Below are 17,339 nucleotides of genomic sequence, written 5' to 3'. Positions count from 1 at the left end.
ACACGCACGCACACACACACACACACACACACACACACACACACACACACACACACACACACACACACAATACACCCCCCCCTCACATGAAATTCACCCTCCCCCCCCCCACACACACACATCAAATACTCCCTCCCTCCCTCAAACACACACATCTAATACACCCTCCTTCCCCCCCCACACACACACATCCAATACACACTCCCCCCCGCACACACACACATCCTATACACCCCCCCCACCATACACATCCAATTCACCCTCCCACACACACACACACACACACACACCCAATACACCCTCCCTCCCACACACATCCAATACAACCCCCTCCACACACACACACACACACACACACACACAAACCCACCCACCCAATACACACACCCACCCCCCCCACACACATCCAATACACCCTCCCCCTCACACACACATCCAATACACACTCCCCCTCCCCCACACACTCATCCAAAACACCGCCTCCACACACACACATCCAATACATCATCCTCCCCCCCCACACACACACACCCCCGAATACACCCTCTCCCCTACACACACACATCCAATACACCCTCCCCCCCTTCACACACACACACAAACTAAACTATTGTACTATTGTGCTATTGGACTATACTATTGTGCCAAACCTAACCTAACCTAACCTAACCTAACCCAGCATGTCGGAGAACCCACAAGGATGAGAGGCAATGACGAACCAGCGAGACTCGACCAAGTCTTCACTCTGAACGACTCCGACATAAGAAAATTCGGTTTTGAGGCCCCAGTAGGAATGAGCGACCACAGTGTACTGGTGTTTGAGTACTTGATTGAAGAAGGGTTATTGAACTCGAGGAGGGATACCGAAACCAAAAGGTTAGCATACCGAAAGGGAAACTATTAGAGGATAAGAAAATTCCTAGCAGATATAGCATGGGAAACAGAGCTCAGGGAAAGACGGCCCAAGATATGATGGATTACATCACACAGAAGTGCAAGGACGCAGCAAACAAGTTTGTCCCAGCCCAAAAGGAAAACAGTGAAATGAAGATGAGAAACCCATGGTTTAATCAGAGATGTAGGCTAGCTAAGCAGCAAAGTAAAAGGGCATGGAGAAACTATAAGAATAACAGGACACTGGAGAGCAGAGAAAGATACCAGAATGCCAGGAATGAATATGTCAGGATGAGAAGAGAGGCAGAAAGACAATACGAAAATGACATCGCAAGCAAGGCAAAGACTCAGCCTAAATTGTTGCATAGCCACATCAGGAGAAAAACAACAGTAAAGGAACAGGTTATGAAATTAAGGATAGGGGCGGAAGGATTCACTACAAATGACAAGGAAGTGTGTGAGGGATTGAATAAGAAATTCCAGGAGGTCTTCACCTTAGAGCAAGGAGAAATTCCAGAGGTAAGTGTGGGAATAGCTAACCAGGAACCACTGGAAGAATTTGAGATTACCAGCGGGGAAGTAAGTAAGTAATTATCAAAAGAAGGCACCAAACCGGGAAGGCTATGTAGCACCATCAAATACGCAAAATAATCAGAGGGCGCTAAATATCACCAAGGATGCCAATACGAGAACAAAAACGCATAAGGCGAACGATATCAAAAGTATCCGAGTCACCAAGAATTCTATCGAGGGATAGGTGACCGCGAGGGGCGGTCGGAAAGCAAGACACACGCTCGTCCTGGAAGTCAGGACATTCAAGAAGGACATGCACGACCGTAAGAGGGACAATGCAACTAGGACAATAAGGAGCAGGGCGGCGCTCCATCAAGTGACCATGGGTTAAGCGAGTATGGCCAATACGCAACCTCGCCAGAGCTGTTTCCCACCGCCGGTTACGGTGGAAGGAGGACTGCCACGAGGAAACACAACATTTAAGAGTACGTAGCTTGTTACCAGTAACAGACAACCAAGAAGCCTGCCAACAGGTAAGGACTGAGGAATGGATAACCGGGTAAAAGTCGGAATACGGAATGCCTTTACGAGAGATGGGACAAGAGCGGACAGCTTCCTTGGCGGCAGCATCCGCACGTTCATTTAAAGACACACCAATATGGCTGGGAACCCAACAAAACTCAACCGACTTAAATTTACTGTGAACGAGAAACGGCCAATGCTGGATCTTGACAACTACTGGATGAACCGGATTAAAGGACCCGAGAGCCATGAGGGCACTACGAGAGTCAACAACAACAACAAAGGAAGACTGACAACGAGAAAGCAGGAGACGAAGAGCATAGAGAATAGCATAAAGTTCCGCTGTAAAGATGCTAGTCTCCGGAGGCAAGCGACACATACGTGCGATGAGGAAAAACAACAGAGTAGCCAACACCATCCGCTGACTTAGACCCATCGGTGAAGACAGAAACGGAGTGGGAGTGAGAAGAAAAGTGCTCGAGGAAAAGGCGTTTTAGAACCGTAGGAGGGGTAAAAGCTTTAGTGATACGGGTCAAGGATGTACAAAACCGCGGAAGAGGGACCCTCCACGGGGGCAAAGAAGGAACAACACGAGGAGAAACATCAGAAATACGAACGGAGAGAGAATCCTGTAGGCGAGATAACCGGACAGAAAGAGGGAGGTGGTGAAGAGGAACAGGAACCGCAGGAGGGGTAAAAGTTAAAGCACGACAGAGGCGAGAGGAAGGATGTTGCAAGGACCGCGCAAGATAGCGAAGACAGTAGCGATCACGGCGGTCCTGGAGAGACAGGAAGCCAGTGTCAACATACAAGCTAAGGATGGGAGTCGAACGAAAGGCACCAGAACTGAGGCGCAACCCAGTATGGTGCAAAGCATCAAGACGGCGAGGAGTAGAAGGAGAAGCAGACGAGTAAGCAAGGCAACCATAATCGAGCTTAGACAGGACGAGAGAGGAATGTAAAGCAAGGAGATTGCGCCTATCTGCCCCCCAAGAAGTATGGGACAAGACCCGAAGGAGGGTAAGGGCCTTAGAGCACTCAACACGGAGGTAAGAGATATGGGGAGACCAAGACAAACGAGTGTCAAGGAATAACCCCAAAAGCTTCACGGAATCTTTGTATTCAAGGAGATGACCATAAAGTGACAAAGAGGGACGAAGAACAACCCGTTTCCGCGTAAAAGTCATGGCACAAGTCTTAGAAGTAGAGAACTTGCAGCCATGATCTGTGGCCCAAGACGACATGGCATCAATTGCAAGCTGAAGCCGGCGTTGAAGGAGAGGCGAATCATCACCCTGACAACAAAGGGTAAGATCATCGACATAGAGAGCAGAGAAGACACCAGAAGGAAGAGAGGAAAGAAGACCATTGAGGGCAACCAGAAAAAGAGTAGTGCTCAGAACACTACCCTGGGGCACATCTTCGTATTGCTGAAAAGAGGGAGAGAGAGCGGTACCAAGGCACACCCGAAAGGAACGACGAGAGAGGAAGCTGCGGAGAAAGAGAGGGAGATGACCACGAAGGCCAAAAGAATGAAGTTGAGATTGGATATGATAACGCCAAGTGGTGTCGTATGCCTTTTCCAGGTCAAAAAGGACGGCAACAACGGAGGTCTTCGCAGCAAAAGCAGTACGAATATAAACCTCCAAGTTCACCAGGACATGTCGTGCTGCGGCACTTGCGGAAACCAAATTGAGAAGGGGAGAGGAGGTGATGGTGTTCCAGGAACCACATCAGACGAACGTTAACCATACGTTCAAAGAGTTTGCAGACACAACTTGTGAGAGAAATAGGGCGAAAGTCCTTAGGGGAAGTACCCAGAGACCCCGGTTTGCGAACAGGGAGGACAACGGCATCGAGCCAGTCCTCAGGGACTGACGACGATTCCCAGATCCGATTATACAGACTCGGTAAATACTGAGACGTGCTCGGAGGGAAATGGCGAAGCATCTCATAATGAATACCATCGGAGCCCGCCGCCGTAGAACCGCAGAGGGCCAGGGCAGAACGAAGTTCAGAGAGAGAGAGAAGGGATCATTATAGGGAAGCTGAAGATGAGTGCAGAAATCTAAAGGACGAGACTCAAGGTCAGGTTTACGAAGAAGGAAAGATTGGGGAAGATGAAGACCAGAGCTAACAGAAGAAAAGTGGGAACCCAGTTCGGAAGCGACCTGCAACGGGTCCGCCACAAGAGTATCATGGAGGTGAAGGACCGGTGAAACATCGGGAACGAACTTACCCGCTATCTTGCGCATACGCTTCCAGATCTGGGCCAGAGGGGTTTCGGACGTAATTGTTGAGACATAAGATGCCCAACATTCACGTTTAGCCGTACGGATGGCCCTACGGGCCACCGCACTCGCTTTCCGAAAGAAAAGAAAAGAATCGGTCGTCTGCCTACGGCGGTGCCTCTTCCAGGCTGCACGCTTACAGCGGACAGCCCGAGCACAGTCCGCATTCCACCAGGGAACGCACTTCCGCGGACCCCGAGAGGAAGAGCGAGGAATAGAGCGGAGGGCAGCATTGAAGACAGTGTCATGAAAAAGGAGGAGAGCGCGAGAGAGAGGCAGAAGGGAGAGGTCAGAGAGAGCAGCACTGAGGGTAAATAGGGTCCAGTCTGCCTTAGCAAACTGCCACCTAGGGAAAGAGAGGGAAGGGCGAAAAGAGAAAAAGGAAACAAGGATGGGGAAATGATCACTTCCATGGAGGTCATCAAGAACCTGCCACGTGAAATCTAAGTAAAGAGAAGAAGAGCAGAGAGAAGGATCAAGACAAGAAAGGGTGCGAGTCCGAGAGTCCAAATGAGTGGGCTCACCAGAATTCAGAAGAGACAGGGAAGAAGAGAGGAGAAACGGCTCAAGGAGGCGACCCCGGGTATTCGTCAGAACGTCACCCCAAAGGGAATGACGACAATTGAAGTCACCCAGCAGGAGCACAGGCTCCGGCAAGGAGTCTAGGTGGTGTTTCAAATCAGGAAGAGAGAGCGGAACACTCGGGGGGAGATAAATGGAACAAACTGTGTACCATTTCCCCACAAAGATACGAGCAGCAGAACAATGGAGAGGCGAAGGAAAAAGTAAAGGAACAAAGGGAACATCAGCACGAATCAAGAGAGCAGAAGAATTAGAAGCCCCAGCAATGGCTGGGGGGGGGGGGGAGAGAAAGGAATAGCCACGAAAACGACCAGGACGAGCACCAAGCATTGGCTCCTGGAGACAGACACAAAGGGGCGAAAACTGCGAAATCAGAAGTTGGAGTTCGAGGAAATTGGCGTAATAACCTCGAACGTTCCATTGAAGAATGGACAACGACGAGAAGAGAAAGGACAAAACCAGAGAACAAGGAAGAAACCAAGGCGAAAGAGCAACAGAGCACGTTAAAGAATATCAGGGTCGGGATCAGGGTCAGCAAAGTCAGGGTTCGGGGGCATGGGTAAACTGAGCAAAGACGGAGGGAAGGAAACGGGAGAACAGATCAGAGGGGGGGGCGGGCGGGGTCCGGAGGAGGAGGAGGAAGAGGAGGAGACAACGGAGAGGAGCAGTCAAGGACAGCAGCAGGAAGAGGGGGAGTAGAAAGAGGGGAGCGCACCCCAGCAAGAGCAGCAACCGAAAGGGAAGCAGGGGCCAAAGAAACCTCCATAGCAGGAACAGGGGGCGCAATCACTGAAACGGGAGGGGAAGGAGCAACAGAACCAGACGTAGGCGCTGAGGAAGAAAGCGAAGCCTTCTTACCCGCCGGGGAAGAGGAAGGAGAGAAGCCAGGCTTACGCTTCTGACTTAAAGAGACCGGTGTCCCAGCAACTACGTACCGGGCAACGGATTCCAGTGTCTCAACAGGAGAAGCCGAACGAGAGCACACACGACGGCCGCTAGGAGAGCGATGGACATCCGCCCCCACCGACAGGCGGTGGGGAGAGCCGATAGATGGAGGAAGAGGATGGGAAGGAGGATCGGAGGGGGACGAGGAAGAAGACACAGGAGACATGACAGACCGGGTAGAAGGAAGGGGAACCCCGGACAGAGGACCAGGAGGATCCTTCGGGAGAGAACCCAAAGGAACAGAGGAGGGGGTAGTGGGCGCATCAGGGTCCAAGGCCCGGAAACGGTTGTGAGTCTGAGGAAGGCGGGAAGGACGAGGAGAGGAAGAGCGCAACACGCGAGCATAAGAGATATTAGCATAAGGCGGGAGCCAGCGAACCTGGCGTCTCGCCTCAGGAAAAGATAAACGCTCCCGGTGCTTCAAGTTGAGGACGGCTGCCTCAAGCTTGAAATGGACACATGCACGGGAGAAGGTAGGATGGGCCTCACCGCAGTTGAGGCAACGAGCCTGGGGAGAAGTGCACTCCGACTTAGAGTGACCTTCGCCACCACACAAAGGACAGAGACAGTCCCGGAGCAGCGGAGGGCACCATGCCCAAACCTCCAGCACTTGTTGCAGAGCCGAGGAGAAGGAATGTACTCCTGGACAGAGCACCTGGCACCAGCAAGAATGACAGAGGGTGGAAGGGTCCTACCATCAAAGGTAATCTTCACAACCCGGAGGGGTTGACGGCGACTACCACGAGGGGGACGAGTAAACGTGTCCACCTGGAGAATAGAATGGCCCTGGGCAGCAAGGATATGTCGAATATCGTCGTGGCAGTCGCGCAGGTCCCGAACACCGGTCACAACATGGGGCGGGAGCAAAATAGTGCCAACACTGGCATTCAACTGAGCGTTCTTCGAGACCCGAACAGGGGTCTCGCCAAGGCAGGATAAGGCAGCCAAGCGGGAAGCAGCATCCTGAGAAGGAGCAGCAACGACACGTGTACCGAGACGAGTGGGGTTGAAAGTAATGGAGGCATCCACGGAATCAACGAGATGTCGATGGAGGGAGAAATCGTCATGAGGTGCAGAATCAAGAGGGAGGAGATCAAAATATTTGGCCCACGACGCGGGACCAAACAAGGCTTGATAGGTAGCAGAACTGGAAGGAATCGAGCGAGGGCGGCCGTGACGAGGACGGCGGTGAGAACCCCCAGAGAGAGAGGGGTTAAAAGACGCAGTAGTTACAACTAGAGAAGGAGCCGCGCCAGGGGACGAGGTAGTCACCACTGGGGGCTTGGGGCTCGACCCAACCACAGAGGAGGGAGGGGAGCCAGGGGAAGGAGTCAGAGAGGCCAAAGGAGGAGCAAGGTCGGGGCCCAATGCAGCGGAGGCTACAGAGCCCGGTCTTCCAATACGGACCGACTCGGGGGCTTGGTCGCCCACCCCACGAGCCTGAGAAGGTACACCAGAAGCAGCCGAAACAGGGGTTATCATCATGACGAAAAAAGAATTCATTCACGAATGTGCCCCCACACCCACCATGGAGCCACAATTAGAGGCAGGACACCCAACAAGAAGCTATCGCCGATCTTGCCGGGGCCTCCTAGGGGGTGCGTCGTGAGTATACGCCCCACAAACGTCACCTTAAGAAACCGACAGTCCGTCGAGATCGGGTTCAGTGACGAAAGGGGGATTGACAGTAAAAGGTTTCCCTTGCTCTCGACGTCGGGTACTACAGTTCTACAGGTGCAAGAGTATGCCTCCTCAAGCACCCGGGCGTCAAAATAGAAGAAGTCCAAGGGAAGAACCAGAACGAGCAAAAGGGCGGCAGGAAACGGCAAGCAGATAGGAGAAGAGGGGGGAGAAAAACGAAACAGAAGGAAAAGAAAAAGATGCCCAGCAGAATTGGAGAGGACGGCAGCAGGAGCACAAGGCTAGAAAAGGACAGAGGACTGTCCCAAGGAGCATCACACTCCGGCAGCCGTCCACTAAGCCCCCACACGGCGACAACGAGCTGAGCGGGGAGGGGGAGCGGGGAAGTAAGAAAGTGTTTACTAGAGTTGGATGTGACAAAGGCAATAGGCATAGATGGAATCTCCCCTTAGGTTCTAAAGGAAGGAGCAGGAGAACTGTGCCTACCACTCTGCATAGTGTATAACAAATCACTGACAACAGGGGGAACTGCCAGATATTTGGAAAGCAGCTAACGTAGTCCCGATATACAAGAAAGGGGATAGACAGGAGGCACTGAACTACAGGCCTGTGTCCCTAACCTGCATACCATGCAAGCTGATGGGGAAGATTGTGCGAAAAAAACTAGTGGAGCATCTGGAGCGAAGGAACTTTGTAACACAGCATCAACATGGTTTCAGGTATGGCAGGTCCTGCCTCACAGGGTTACTTGAATTCTACGACCAGGCAACAAAAATAAGGCAAGAAAGAGAAGGGTGGGCAGACTGCATATTTTTGGATTGTCAGAAAGCCTTTGATACAGTGCCACACAAGAGGCTAGTGCAAAAGTTGGAGACGCAGGCTGGAGTGAGAGGGAAGGTACTCCGGTGGATAGAGGAGTACCTAAGCAACAGGAGACAACGAGTCTGTGTGAGGGGTGAGGTCTCAGATTGGCGAGACGTTACAAGTGGAGTCCCGCAGGGGTCAGTCCTTGGACCTATACTGTTCCTGGTATATGTAAATGATCTCCCAGAGGGTATAGATTCGTTCCTCTCAATGTTTGCCGACGATGCAAAAATTATGAGGACGATTGAAACAGAGGATGATAGTAGGAGGCTACAAGATGACCTAGATAGACTGAGTGAATGGTCCAACAAATGGCTGTTGAAGTTCAACCCGAGTAAATGCAAAGTAATGAAACTAGGCAGTGGAAACAGGAGGCCAGACACAGGATACAGAATAGGAGATGAAGTACTTAATGAAACAGACAGAGAGAAAGATCTAGGAGTTGATATCACACCAAACCTGTCTCCTGAAGCCCACATAAAGAGAATAACGTCTGCGGCATATGCGAGGCTGGCTAACATCAGAACGGCGTTCAGGAACCTGTGTAAGGAATCATTCAGAATCTTGTACACAACATATGTAAGACCAATCCTGGAGTGTGCGGCCCCAGCATGGAGCCCGTACCTTGTCAAGCACAAGACGAAGCTGGAAAAAGTCCAAAGGTTTGCTACTAGACTAGTCCCAGAACTAAGAGGTATGAGTTACGAGGAAAGGCTGCGGGAAATGCACCTTACGACACTGGAAGACATAAGAGTAAGGGGGGACATGATCACAACCTACAAAATCCTCAGGGGAATCGACCGGGTAAACAAGGATAAACTATTCAACACTGGAGGGACGCGAACAAGGGGACACAGGTGGAAGCTGAGTACCCAAATGAGCCACAGACACATTAGAAAGAACTTTTTCAGTGTCAGAGTAGTTAGTAAATGGAATGCATTAGGAAGTGATGTGGTGGAGGCTGACTCCATACACAGTTTCAAATGTAGATATGATAGAGCCCAGTAGGCTCAGGAACCTGTACACCAGTTGATTGACGGTTGAGAGGCGGGACCAAAGAGCCAGAGCTCAACCCCCGCAAGCACAACTAGGCGAGTACAACTAGGTGAGTACACACACACACATACTTATATTAAGTAAATTTATTAAAAGAGCCAAAGTATTATTGGGCGTGCCTTAATGACCTTGTGCTTGAGACAAAGTTCAGCAGCTTGTCTGAACAGTAACTACCCGAATATAAAGTACGTGAGTGTGACAGAGAAAGGGACGCCTCGACCCGTTCTCGCAAATTTAATAAGTCAATATTGACTTAATAAATATGTGCATAGGTGACACTTAACATAATAGTTTCCATTGAAAAGCTTCATAGAAACACCGACCTTACCTAACCTACTTAGTATGTATGTTATGCATCGTATTGCTTCGTAATTACAATTATTACCTAACCTATACCTATAATAGGTTAAGTAACAATTGTAATTACGAAGCTATAAGATGCTTACTTTAACATACTAAGTAGGTTAGGTAAGGTCGGTGTTTTCTATGAAGCTTTTCAAGGGAAACTATTATGTTTAGTATGTCACCTATGCACGCAACTAATAAGTCAATATTGACTTATTAAATTTGCGAGAACGGGTTGGACGCCTAGTGACATGTCCACCAACAAATTGGGCCACATTTATACCTGGCGCCACCAACAGCCAAACACAGGAAGAAAACTGCCTGACCGCAACACCATACATCAGCTGACGCCATTAAGACTACATCCCGCCCTACAGTGCGGCAAGTCTCCCTCTGATACACGCCTCTAATCGCTGCCCCTCTATCTACACTACAAGAACACCTCGTAACTCCAAACCTCGTAATTCTCATCATTAACGCGTCTCCCAACATTTGTACTCCTTCAGTCATCGGGAGGATAAACCCTTCATGCAAACTGCACCTATTAAATATTAGCAGTGTTACTGTGAGGGGGAGGAAGTTAGGAGGGGTAAGGTTAACGCTCCTTCGACGCCGGCAAGGAGCAGCCAGGCAGGGGGTGAAGCAGCAGCCAGGCAGGGGGGTGAAGGAGCAGCCAAGCAGGGGGGTGAAGGAGCAGCCAGGCAGGGGGTGAAGCAGCAGCCAGGCGGGGGGGTGAAGGAGCAGCCAGGCAGGGGGGTGAAGGAGCAGCCAGGCAGGGGGGTGAAGCAGCAGCCAGGCAGGGGGGTGAAGCAGCAGCCAGGCAGGGGGGTGAAGCAGCAGCCAGGCAGGGGGGTGAAGGAGCAGCCAGGCAGGGGGGTGAAGGAGCAGCCAGGCAGGGGGGTGAAGGAGCAGCCAGGCAGGGGGGGTGAAGGAGCAGCCAGGCAGGGGGGTGAAGGAGCAGCCAGGCAGGGGGGTGAAGGAGCAGCCAGGCAGGGGGGTGAAGGAGCAGCCAAGCAGGGGGGTGAAGGAGCAGCCAGGCAGGGGGGTGAAGGAGCAGCCAGGCAGGGGGGGTGAAGGAGCAGCCAGGCAGGGGGGTGAAGGAGCAGCCAGGCAGGGGGGTGAAGGAGCAGCCAGGCAGGGGGGGTGAAGGAGCAGCCAGGCAGGGGGGTGAAGGAGCAGCCAGGCAGGGGGGTGAAGGAGCAGCCAGGCAGGGGGGTGAAGGAGCAGCCAGGCAGGGGGGTGAAGGAGCAGCCAGGCAGGGGGGTGAAGGAGCAGCCAGGCAGGGGGGTGAAGGAGCAGCCAGGCAGGGGGGTGAAGGAGCAGCCAGGCAGGGGGGTGAAGGAGCAGCCAGGCAGGGGGGTGAAGGAGCAGCCAGGCAGGGGGGTGAAGGAGCAGCCAGGCAGGGGGGTGAAGGAGCAGCCAGGCAGGGGGGTGAAGGAGCAGCCAGGCAGGGGGGTGAAGGAGCAGCCAGGCAGGGGGGTGAAGGAGCAGCCAGGCAGGGGGGTGAAGGAGCAGCCAGGCAGGGGGGTGAAGGAGCAGCCAGGCAGGGGGGTGAAGGAGCAGCCAGGCAGGGGGGTGAAGGAGCAGCCAGGCAGGGGGGTGAAGGAGCAGCCAGGCAGGGGGGTGAAGGAGCAGCCAGGCAGGGGGGTGAAGGAGCAGCCAGGCAGGGGGGTGAAGGAGCAGCCAGGCAGGGGGGTGAAGGAGCAGCCAGGCAGGGGGGTGAAGGAGCAGCCAGGCAGGGGGGTGAAGGAGCAGCCAGGCAGGGGGGTGAAGGAGCAGCCAGGCAGGGGGGTGAAGGAGCAGCCAGGCAGGGGGGTGAAGGAGCAGCCAGGCAGGGGGGTGAAGGAGCAGCCAGGCAGGGGGGTGAAGGAGCAGCCAGGCAGGGGGGTGAAGGAGCAGCCAGGCAGGGGGGTGAAGGAGCAGCCAGGCAGGGGGGTGAAGGAGCAGCCAGGCAGGGGGGTGAAGGAGCAGCCAGGCAGGGGGGTGAAGGAGCAGCCAGGCAGGGGGTGAAGCAGCAGCCAGGCAGGGGGGTGAAGCAGCAGCCAGGCAGGGGGGTGAAGGAGCAGCCAGGCAGGGGGGTGAAGGAGCAGCCAGGCAGGGGGGTGAAGCAGCAACCAGGCAGGGGGTGAAGCAGCAGCCAGGCAGGGGGTGAAGCAGCAGCCAGGCAGGGGGTGAAGCAGCAGCCAGGCAGGGGATGAAGCAGCAGCCAGGCAGGGGGATGAAGGAGCAGCCAGGCAGGGGGATGAAGGAGCAGCCAGGCAGGGGATGAAGCAGCAGCCAGGCAGGGGATGAAGCAGCAGCCAGGCAGGGGGGTGAAGGACCAGCCAGGCAGGGGGTGAAGGAGCAGCCAGGCAGGGGGTGAAGGAGCAGCCAGGCAGGGGGTGAAGCAGCAGCCAGGCAGGGGGGTGAAGCAGCAGCCAAGCAGGGGGATGAAGCAGCAGCCAAGCAGGGGGATGAAGGAGCAGCCAAGCAGGGGGATGAAGGAGCAGCCAGGCAGGGGGATGAAGGAGCAGCCAGGCAGGGGATGAAGGAGCAGCCAGGCAGGGGGATGAAGGAGCAGCCAGGCAGGGGGATGAAGGAGCAGCCAGGCAGGGGGTGAAGGAGCAGCCAGGCAGGGGGGTGAAGGAGCAGCCAGGCAGGGGGGGTGAAGGAGCAGCCAGGCAGGGGGGGTGAAGGAGCAGCCAGGCAGGGGGGTGAAGGAGCAGCCAGGCAGGGGGGTGAAGGAGCAGCCAGGCAGGGGATGAAGGAGCAGCCAGGCAGGGGATGAAGCAGCAGCCAGGCAGGGGATGAAGCAGCAGCCAGGCAGGGGGATGAAGGAGCAGCCAGGCAGGGGGATGAAGCAGCAGCCAGGCAGGGGATGAAGCAGCAGCCAGGCAGGGGATGAAGCAGCAGCCAGGCAGGGGATGAAGCAGCAGCCAGGCAGGGGATGAAGCAGCAGCCAGGCAGGGGGTGAAGCAGCAGCCAGGCAGGGGATGAAGCAGCAGCCAGGCAGGGGATGAAGCAGCAGCCAGGCAGGGGGGGTGAAGGAGCAGCCAGGCAGGGGGGGTGAAGCAGCAGGGAGTCTAGGTCATCCCACAGGTGGACGCTCAATAACACACCATGAAGAGCACCGCATAATGGGTCCCTTCTCTCGCCTCACACACCAACTCGACACCAACTTTTTAAATAATAAGGATGGAGAAGAAACTATCCCGTGAACAACTTCCTGAAGGTGAACCTTAAACCAGAAGATAACCACTATCAACGATGTAGAGCTGTGAGATATTACAGGTGTAAATATGGCGTATCCTAAGCATAGACCAGACCACGTTCCAAAGCGCCTCACAACGCTAGAACACAGTAGCATGCACAGCTATCGTAAGCTGTAGGAAAGGACTTCTGATCGAAATTGTACATCACGCAAATCCAACTTGCGTAGCATGTTATGATTGTTCTAATGCATGCTCAATGTTCTGACTGTCGTCCCACAATGGACACTTTTACGCTGATGTCGTGGTCGAACATCAGCTCAGCCTGGGATGACTGGCAGCTCGCATGACTCCAGCAGGACTCATGCACTGCGGTCTGGTAGATAATTACGGTCTTAAATATACACTATGAAAGCCGGCACCTCAAATCTGTACAAGACGCCGATAAACTACGCTGCGAAAGTACACAAGAGAGCAAGGAACACCATGCAAGCGTACACGACACACTGGTACTAGTGCCCGCTTTGTTACCCGTGTGACTGGTGCTCCTCCTGTTGGTGCCGGGGGTGTAGTGATCACCAGGACTGTTGCTGCCGGGGGTGTAGTGACCACCAGGACTGTTGCTGCCGGGGGTGTAGTGATCACCAGGACTGTTGCTGCCGGGGGTGTAGTGACCACCAGGACTGTTGCTGCCGGGGGTGTAGTGACCACCAGGACTGTTGCTGCCGGGGGTGTAGTGACCACCAGGACTGTTGCTGCCGGGGGTGTAGTGACCACCAGGACTGTTGGTGCCGGGGGTGTAGTGACCACCAGGACTGTTGCTGCCGGGGGTGTAGTGATCACCAGGACTGTTGGTGCCGGGGGTGTAGTGATCATCAGGACTGATCCTGCTGTCACCTCTCTTCAGGGTGCTCTTGGGAACGGTGTGCATCTTGGCGCTTTCAATACACTTTTCATTAGATTTCTTGCTTGATACATTACTTCCTGTTGACCGTTGTCTCGAAGGTGTTCCCACAGAGCCTAAGCCTCGAGACCTGCCTTGCGACGGTCGGGTTTTTAGTGTGTGTTCTTCCATCATGCCAATGTCTCGTGGAGCGGTATTATCGACACTATTTTTTCTGCTGATGGCACCAAGTTCCCGCGAGGACCCAAATTTACTGGTGCCACGTCCTTCTGATAGCTGACCGGTGTTGCCCATATGACGATTCTTGAAGGCTACTCTTTTTCTGTGAATACTTGCAGTAAGACTCCTATCTAGGGGTTGATTGCTCGTCCACGTGTGCGATACTGGACACTTCAACGATACTGACTGGTTCCTTTTGGTGGGTGAACGTTTGATGTTGAGACTAGAAGCGCCGCCACTAGGTTTGGAGACAGAGGATGAGGTAGATGTGGTGACCAACCGTCTTATCTCCGTCTTGCATGCCGGGCTTGATATCTTGTCTATCACACTGCGCTGTTTGCGATCATCGGCTCTACTAGAAAACTTCTTACTGCTTGGACTGTTCTTTGTACTGCCATTACTTCCTGAGATCCTTCTCCTAGTGGCGATTGAACTTCCACTCAGTGGAGTACTCGTGGACGGAGTAGCACTTGTCCTGGTGAGAACTGAAGCACGCGGTGGAGTGCCTAGCTTTGGCGTACTGACCATACCAGCTGGTATCTGGTGTCTGAAGGTACGGTCAGGGCGGCGGGGTCCTGGCAGCCTGTTGCAGCTTCCCTGTGGTGACCCGGATAAACTAGAAGACCTTTTCCGACAAGAAACTCTGTCCTGTTTTATAATAAGAGATTTACTATGGACGTCCTTCGTGGGTCTCGACCGAGTGGTGCTTCTGAGTGCCGGCCCGCGCCTGAGAGAGAGCGCCCCCCGAGTGCTGGTTGTGGCCCGGGGGACGACAGGTCGCCTAGGGACTGAGGGATTGATGCTGGAGACGCCCGGAGGAGTGTCGGGGGTGTCCCCCACCTCGCTGGTCTCCGTGGGCGGGCAGACATCTTGGTTGGGGCGGCGGGAGAGCGCTGCCACACTCGTGTTGCTGTGGCGGGAACAACATTAAAATCTAACTTACTGCCAAATGAAATATTTCTTCCTCACATAGAACTGACACCTAGCCAAAATTAATGGTGCATAATATACAACGCTAATTCACTGTGTGAGTTTTAACTAATGACTTCAATACACAATTAAATTTCTAGAAGTATATAAAACAATGTATTTTTGTAAATAAAATTATGTAAATGGTACAGTCTGGAAAAGCACTTCACACGGCATTTCGCCAGATCTTGAAGCTAACACACTACATGATATTAGTATATGGAGTATTTGCAGTAATTTTATATCAGTAAATTTTAAACTAGAGTAAGCACTTAATACTTGTGGTCATATAATAGTTAACATGTGGGCAGATACAAGCCATTAAAATATAGATAATGTCTACTCATAGCAGGAGTACTCAAGGTGGGTGGTGGTCAAGTATATTGAGGGAAGTGTCATTGTTAGATAATACAGTACTAGGTGATTAGCAGAACAAGGCTCACAGAACAAGGCTCCGAGAACAAGGCTCACAGAACAAGGCTCCGAGAACAAGGCTCCGAGAACAAGGCTCACAGAACAAGGCTCACAGAACAAGGCTCCGAGAACAAGGCTCCGAGAACAAGGCTCACAGAACAAGGCTCCGAGAACAAGGCTCCGAGAACAAGGCTCACAGAACAAGGCTCACAGAACAAGGCTCCGAGAACAAGGCTCACAGAACAAGGCTCACAGAACAAGGCTCCGAGAACAAGGCTCCGAGAACAAGGCTCACAGAACAAGGCTCACAGAACAAGGCTCACAGAACAAGGCTCACAGAACAAGGCTCACAGAACAAGGCTCCGAGAACAAGGCTCACAGAACAAGGCTCACAGAACAAGGCTCACAGAACAAGCAGACGCGATCTATTAATCGTCTGCATGAGGAGGTAATCAATATGTCGATGGATTTCTAGGAAACAATATATTTCTTGGTGACGTGATGAATTATGATGACTGTGTCACACCCGCCGCCCCCCTCTCCACCCTCCAACACCCGCCGCCCTCTCCACCCCCCCCCCAATACCCGCCGCCCTCTCCACCCCCCCCAATACCCGCCGCCCTCTCCACCCCCCCCCCCAACACCCGCCGCCCTCTCCACCCCCCCCCCAACACCCGCCGCACTCTCCACCCCCCCCCAACACCCGCCGCACTCTCCACCCCCCCCCCAACACCCGCCCCCCTCTCCACCCCCCCCCAACACCCGCCGCCCTCTCCACCCCCCCCCAACACCCGCCGCACTCTCCACCCCCCCCCCAACACCCGCCGCACTCTCCACCCCCCCCCCCCCAACACCCGCCGCACTCTCCACCCCCCCCAACACCCGCCGCACTCTCCACCCCCCCCCAACACCCGCCGCACTCTCCACCCCCCCCCCAACACCCGCCGCACTCTCCACCCCCCCCCCCCAACACCCGCCGCACTCTCCACCCCCCCCAACACCCGCCGCACTCTCCACCCCCCCCCAAAACCCGCCGCACTCTCCACCCCCCCCCCCAACACCCGCCGCACTCTCCACCCCCCCCCCCAACACCCGCCGCACTCTCCACCCCCCCCAACACCCGCCGCCCTCTCCACCCCCCCCCAATACCCGCCGCCCTCTCCACCCCCCCCCAATACCCGCCGCCCTCTCCACCCCCCCCCCAATACCCGCCGCCCTCTCCACCCCCCCCAATACCCGCCGCCCTCTCCATCCCCCCCCCCACCAACACCCGCCGCCCTCTCCATCCCCCCCCCCCACCAACACCCGCCGCCCTCTGCACCCCCCCCCACCAACACCCGCCGCCCTCTCCATCCCCCCCCCCACCAACACCCGCCGCCCTCTGCACCCCCCCCCACCAACACCCGCCGCCCTCTCCATCCCCCCCCCCACCAACACCCGCCGCCCTCTGCACCCCCCCCCACCAACACCCGCCGCCCTCTCCACCCCCCCCCCCAATACCCGCCGCCCTCTCCACCCCCCCCAATACCCGCCGCCCTCTCCACCCCCCCCCAATACCCGCCGCCCTCTCCACCCCCCCCAATACCCGCCGCCCTCTCCACCCCCCCCCAACACCCGCCGCCCTCTCCACCAACCCCCCCCCAACACCCGCCGCCCTCTCCACCCCCCCCCCCCAATACCCGCCGCCCTCTCCACCCCCCCCAATACCCGCCGCCCTCTCCACCCCCCCCCCAATACCCGCCGCCCTCTCCCCCCCCCCAATACCCGCCGCCCTCTCCACCCTCCCCCCCCCAATACCCGCCGCCCTCTCCACCCTCCCCCCCCCAATACCCGCCGCCCTCTCCACCCCCCCCCCCAACACCCGCCGCCCTCTCCACCCCCCCCCCCAAACACCCGCCGCTCTCTCCACCCCCCCCAACAGCCGCCGCTCTCTCCACCCCCCCCCAACAGCCGCCGCTCTCTCCACCCCCCCCAACAGCCGCCGCTCTCTCC

At 55.2% G+C, this 17,339-nt stretch overlaps 1 protein-coding gene across 1 annotated transcript in view; it reads right to left on the bottom strand.

Moving 5' to 3' along the window:
• LOC123773279 (uncharacterized) overlaps positions 1 to 17,339 on the bottom strand; it is a gene marked incomplete in the record, with an annotated part of 416,855 nt that overhangs the window by 351,025 nt on the left and 48,491 nt on the right. The window contains 1 exon segment of the mRNA XM_069317846.1: positions 13,373 to 14,874. Coding sequence (XP_069173947.1) covers positions 13,373 to 14,874 — 1,502 coding nt within the window.

This window comes from Procambarus clarkii, chromosome 89 (assembly GCF_040958095.1).
Source record: "Procambarus clarkii isolate CNS0578487 chromosome 89, FALCON_Pclarkii_2.0, whole genome shotgun sequence".
Taxonomy (NCBI): domain Eukaryota; kingdom Metazoa; phylum Arthropoda; class Malacostraca; order Decapoda; family Cambaridae; genus Procambarus; species Procambarus clarkii.
The sequence above is the reverse complement of the archived record's forward strand: the minus strand, read 5'-3'. Positions and strand labels throughout refer to the sequence as shown.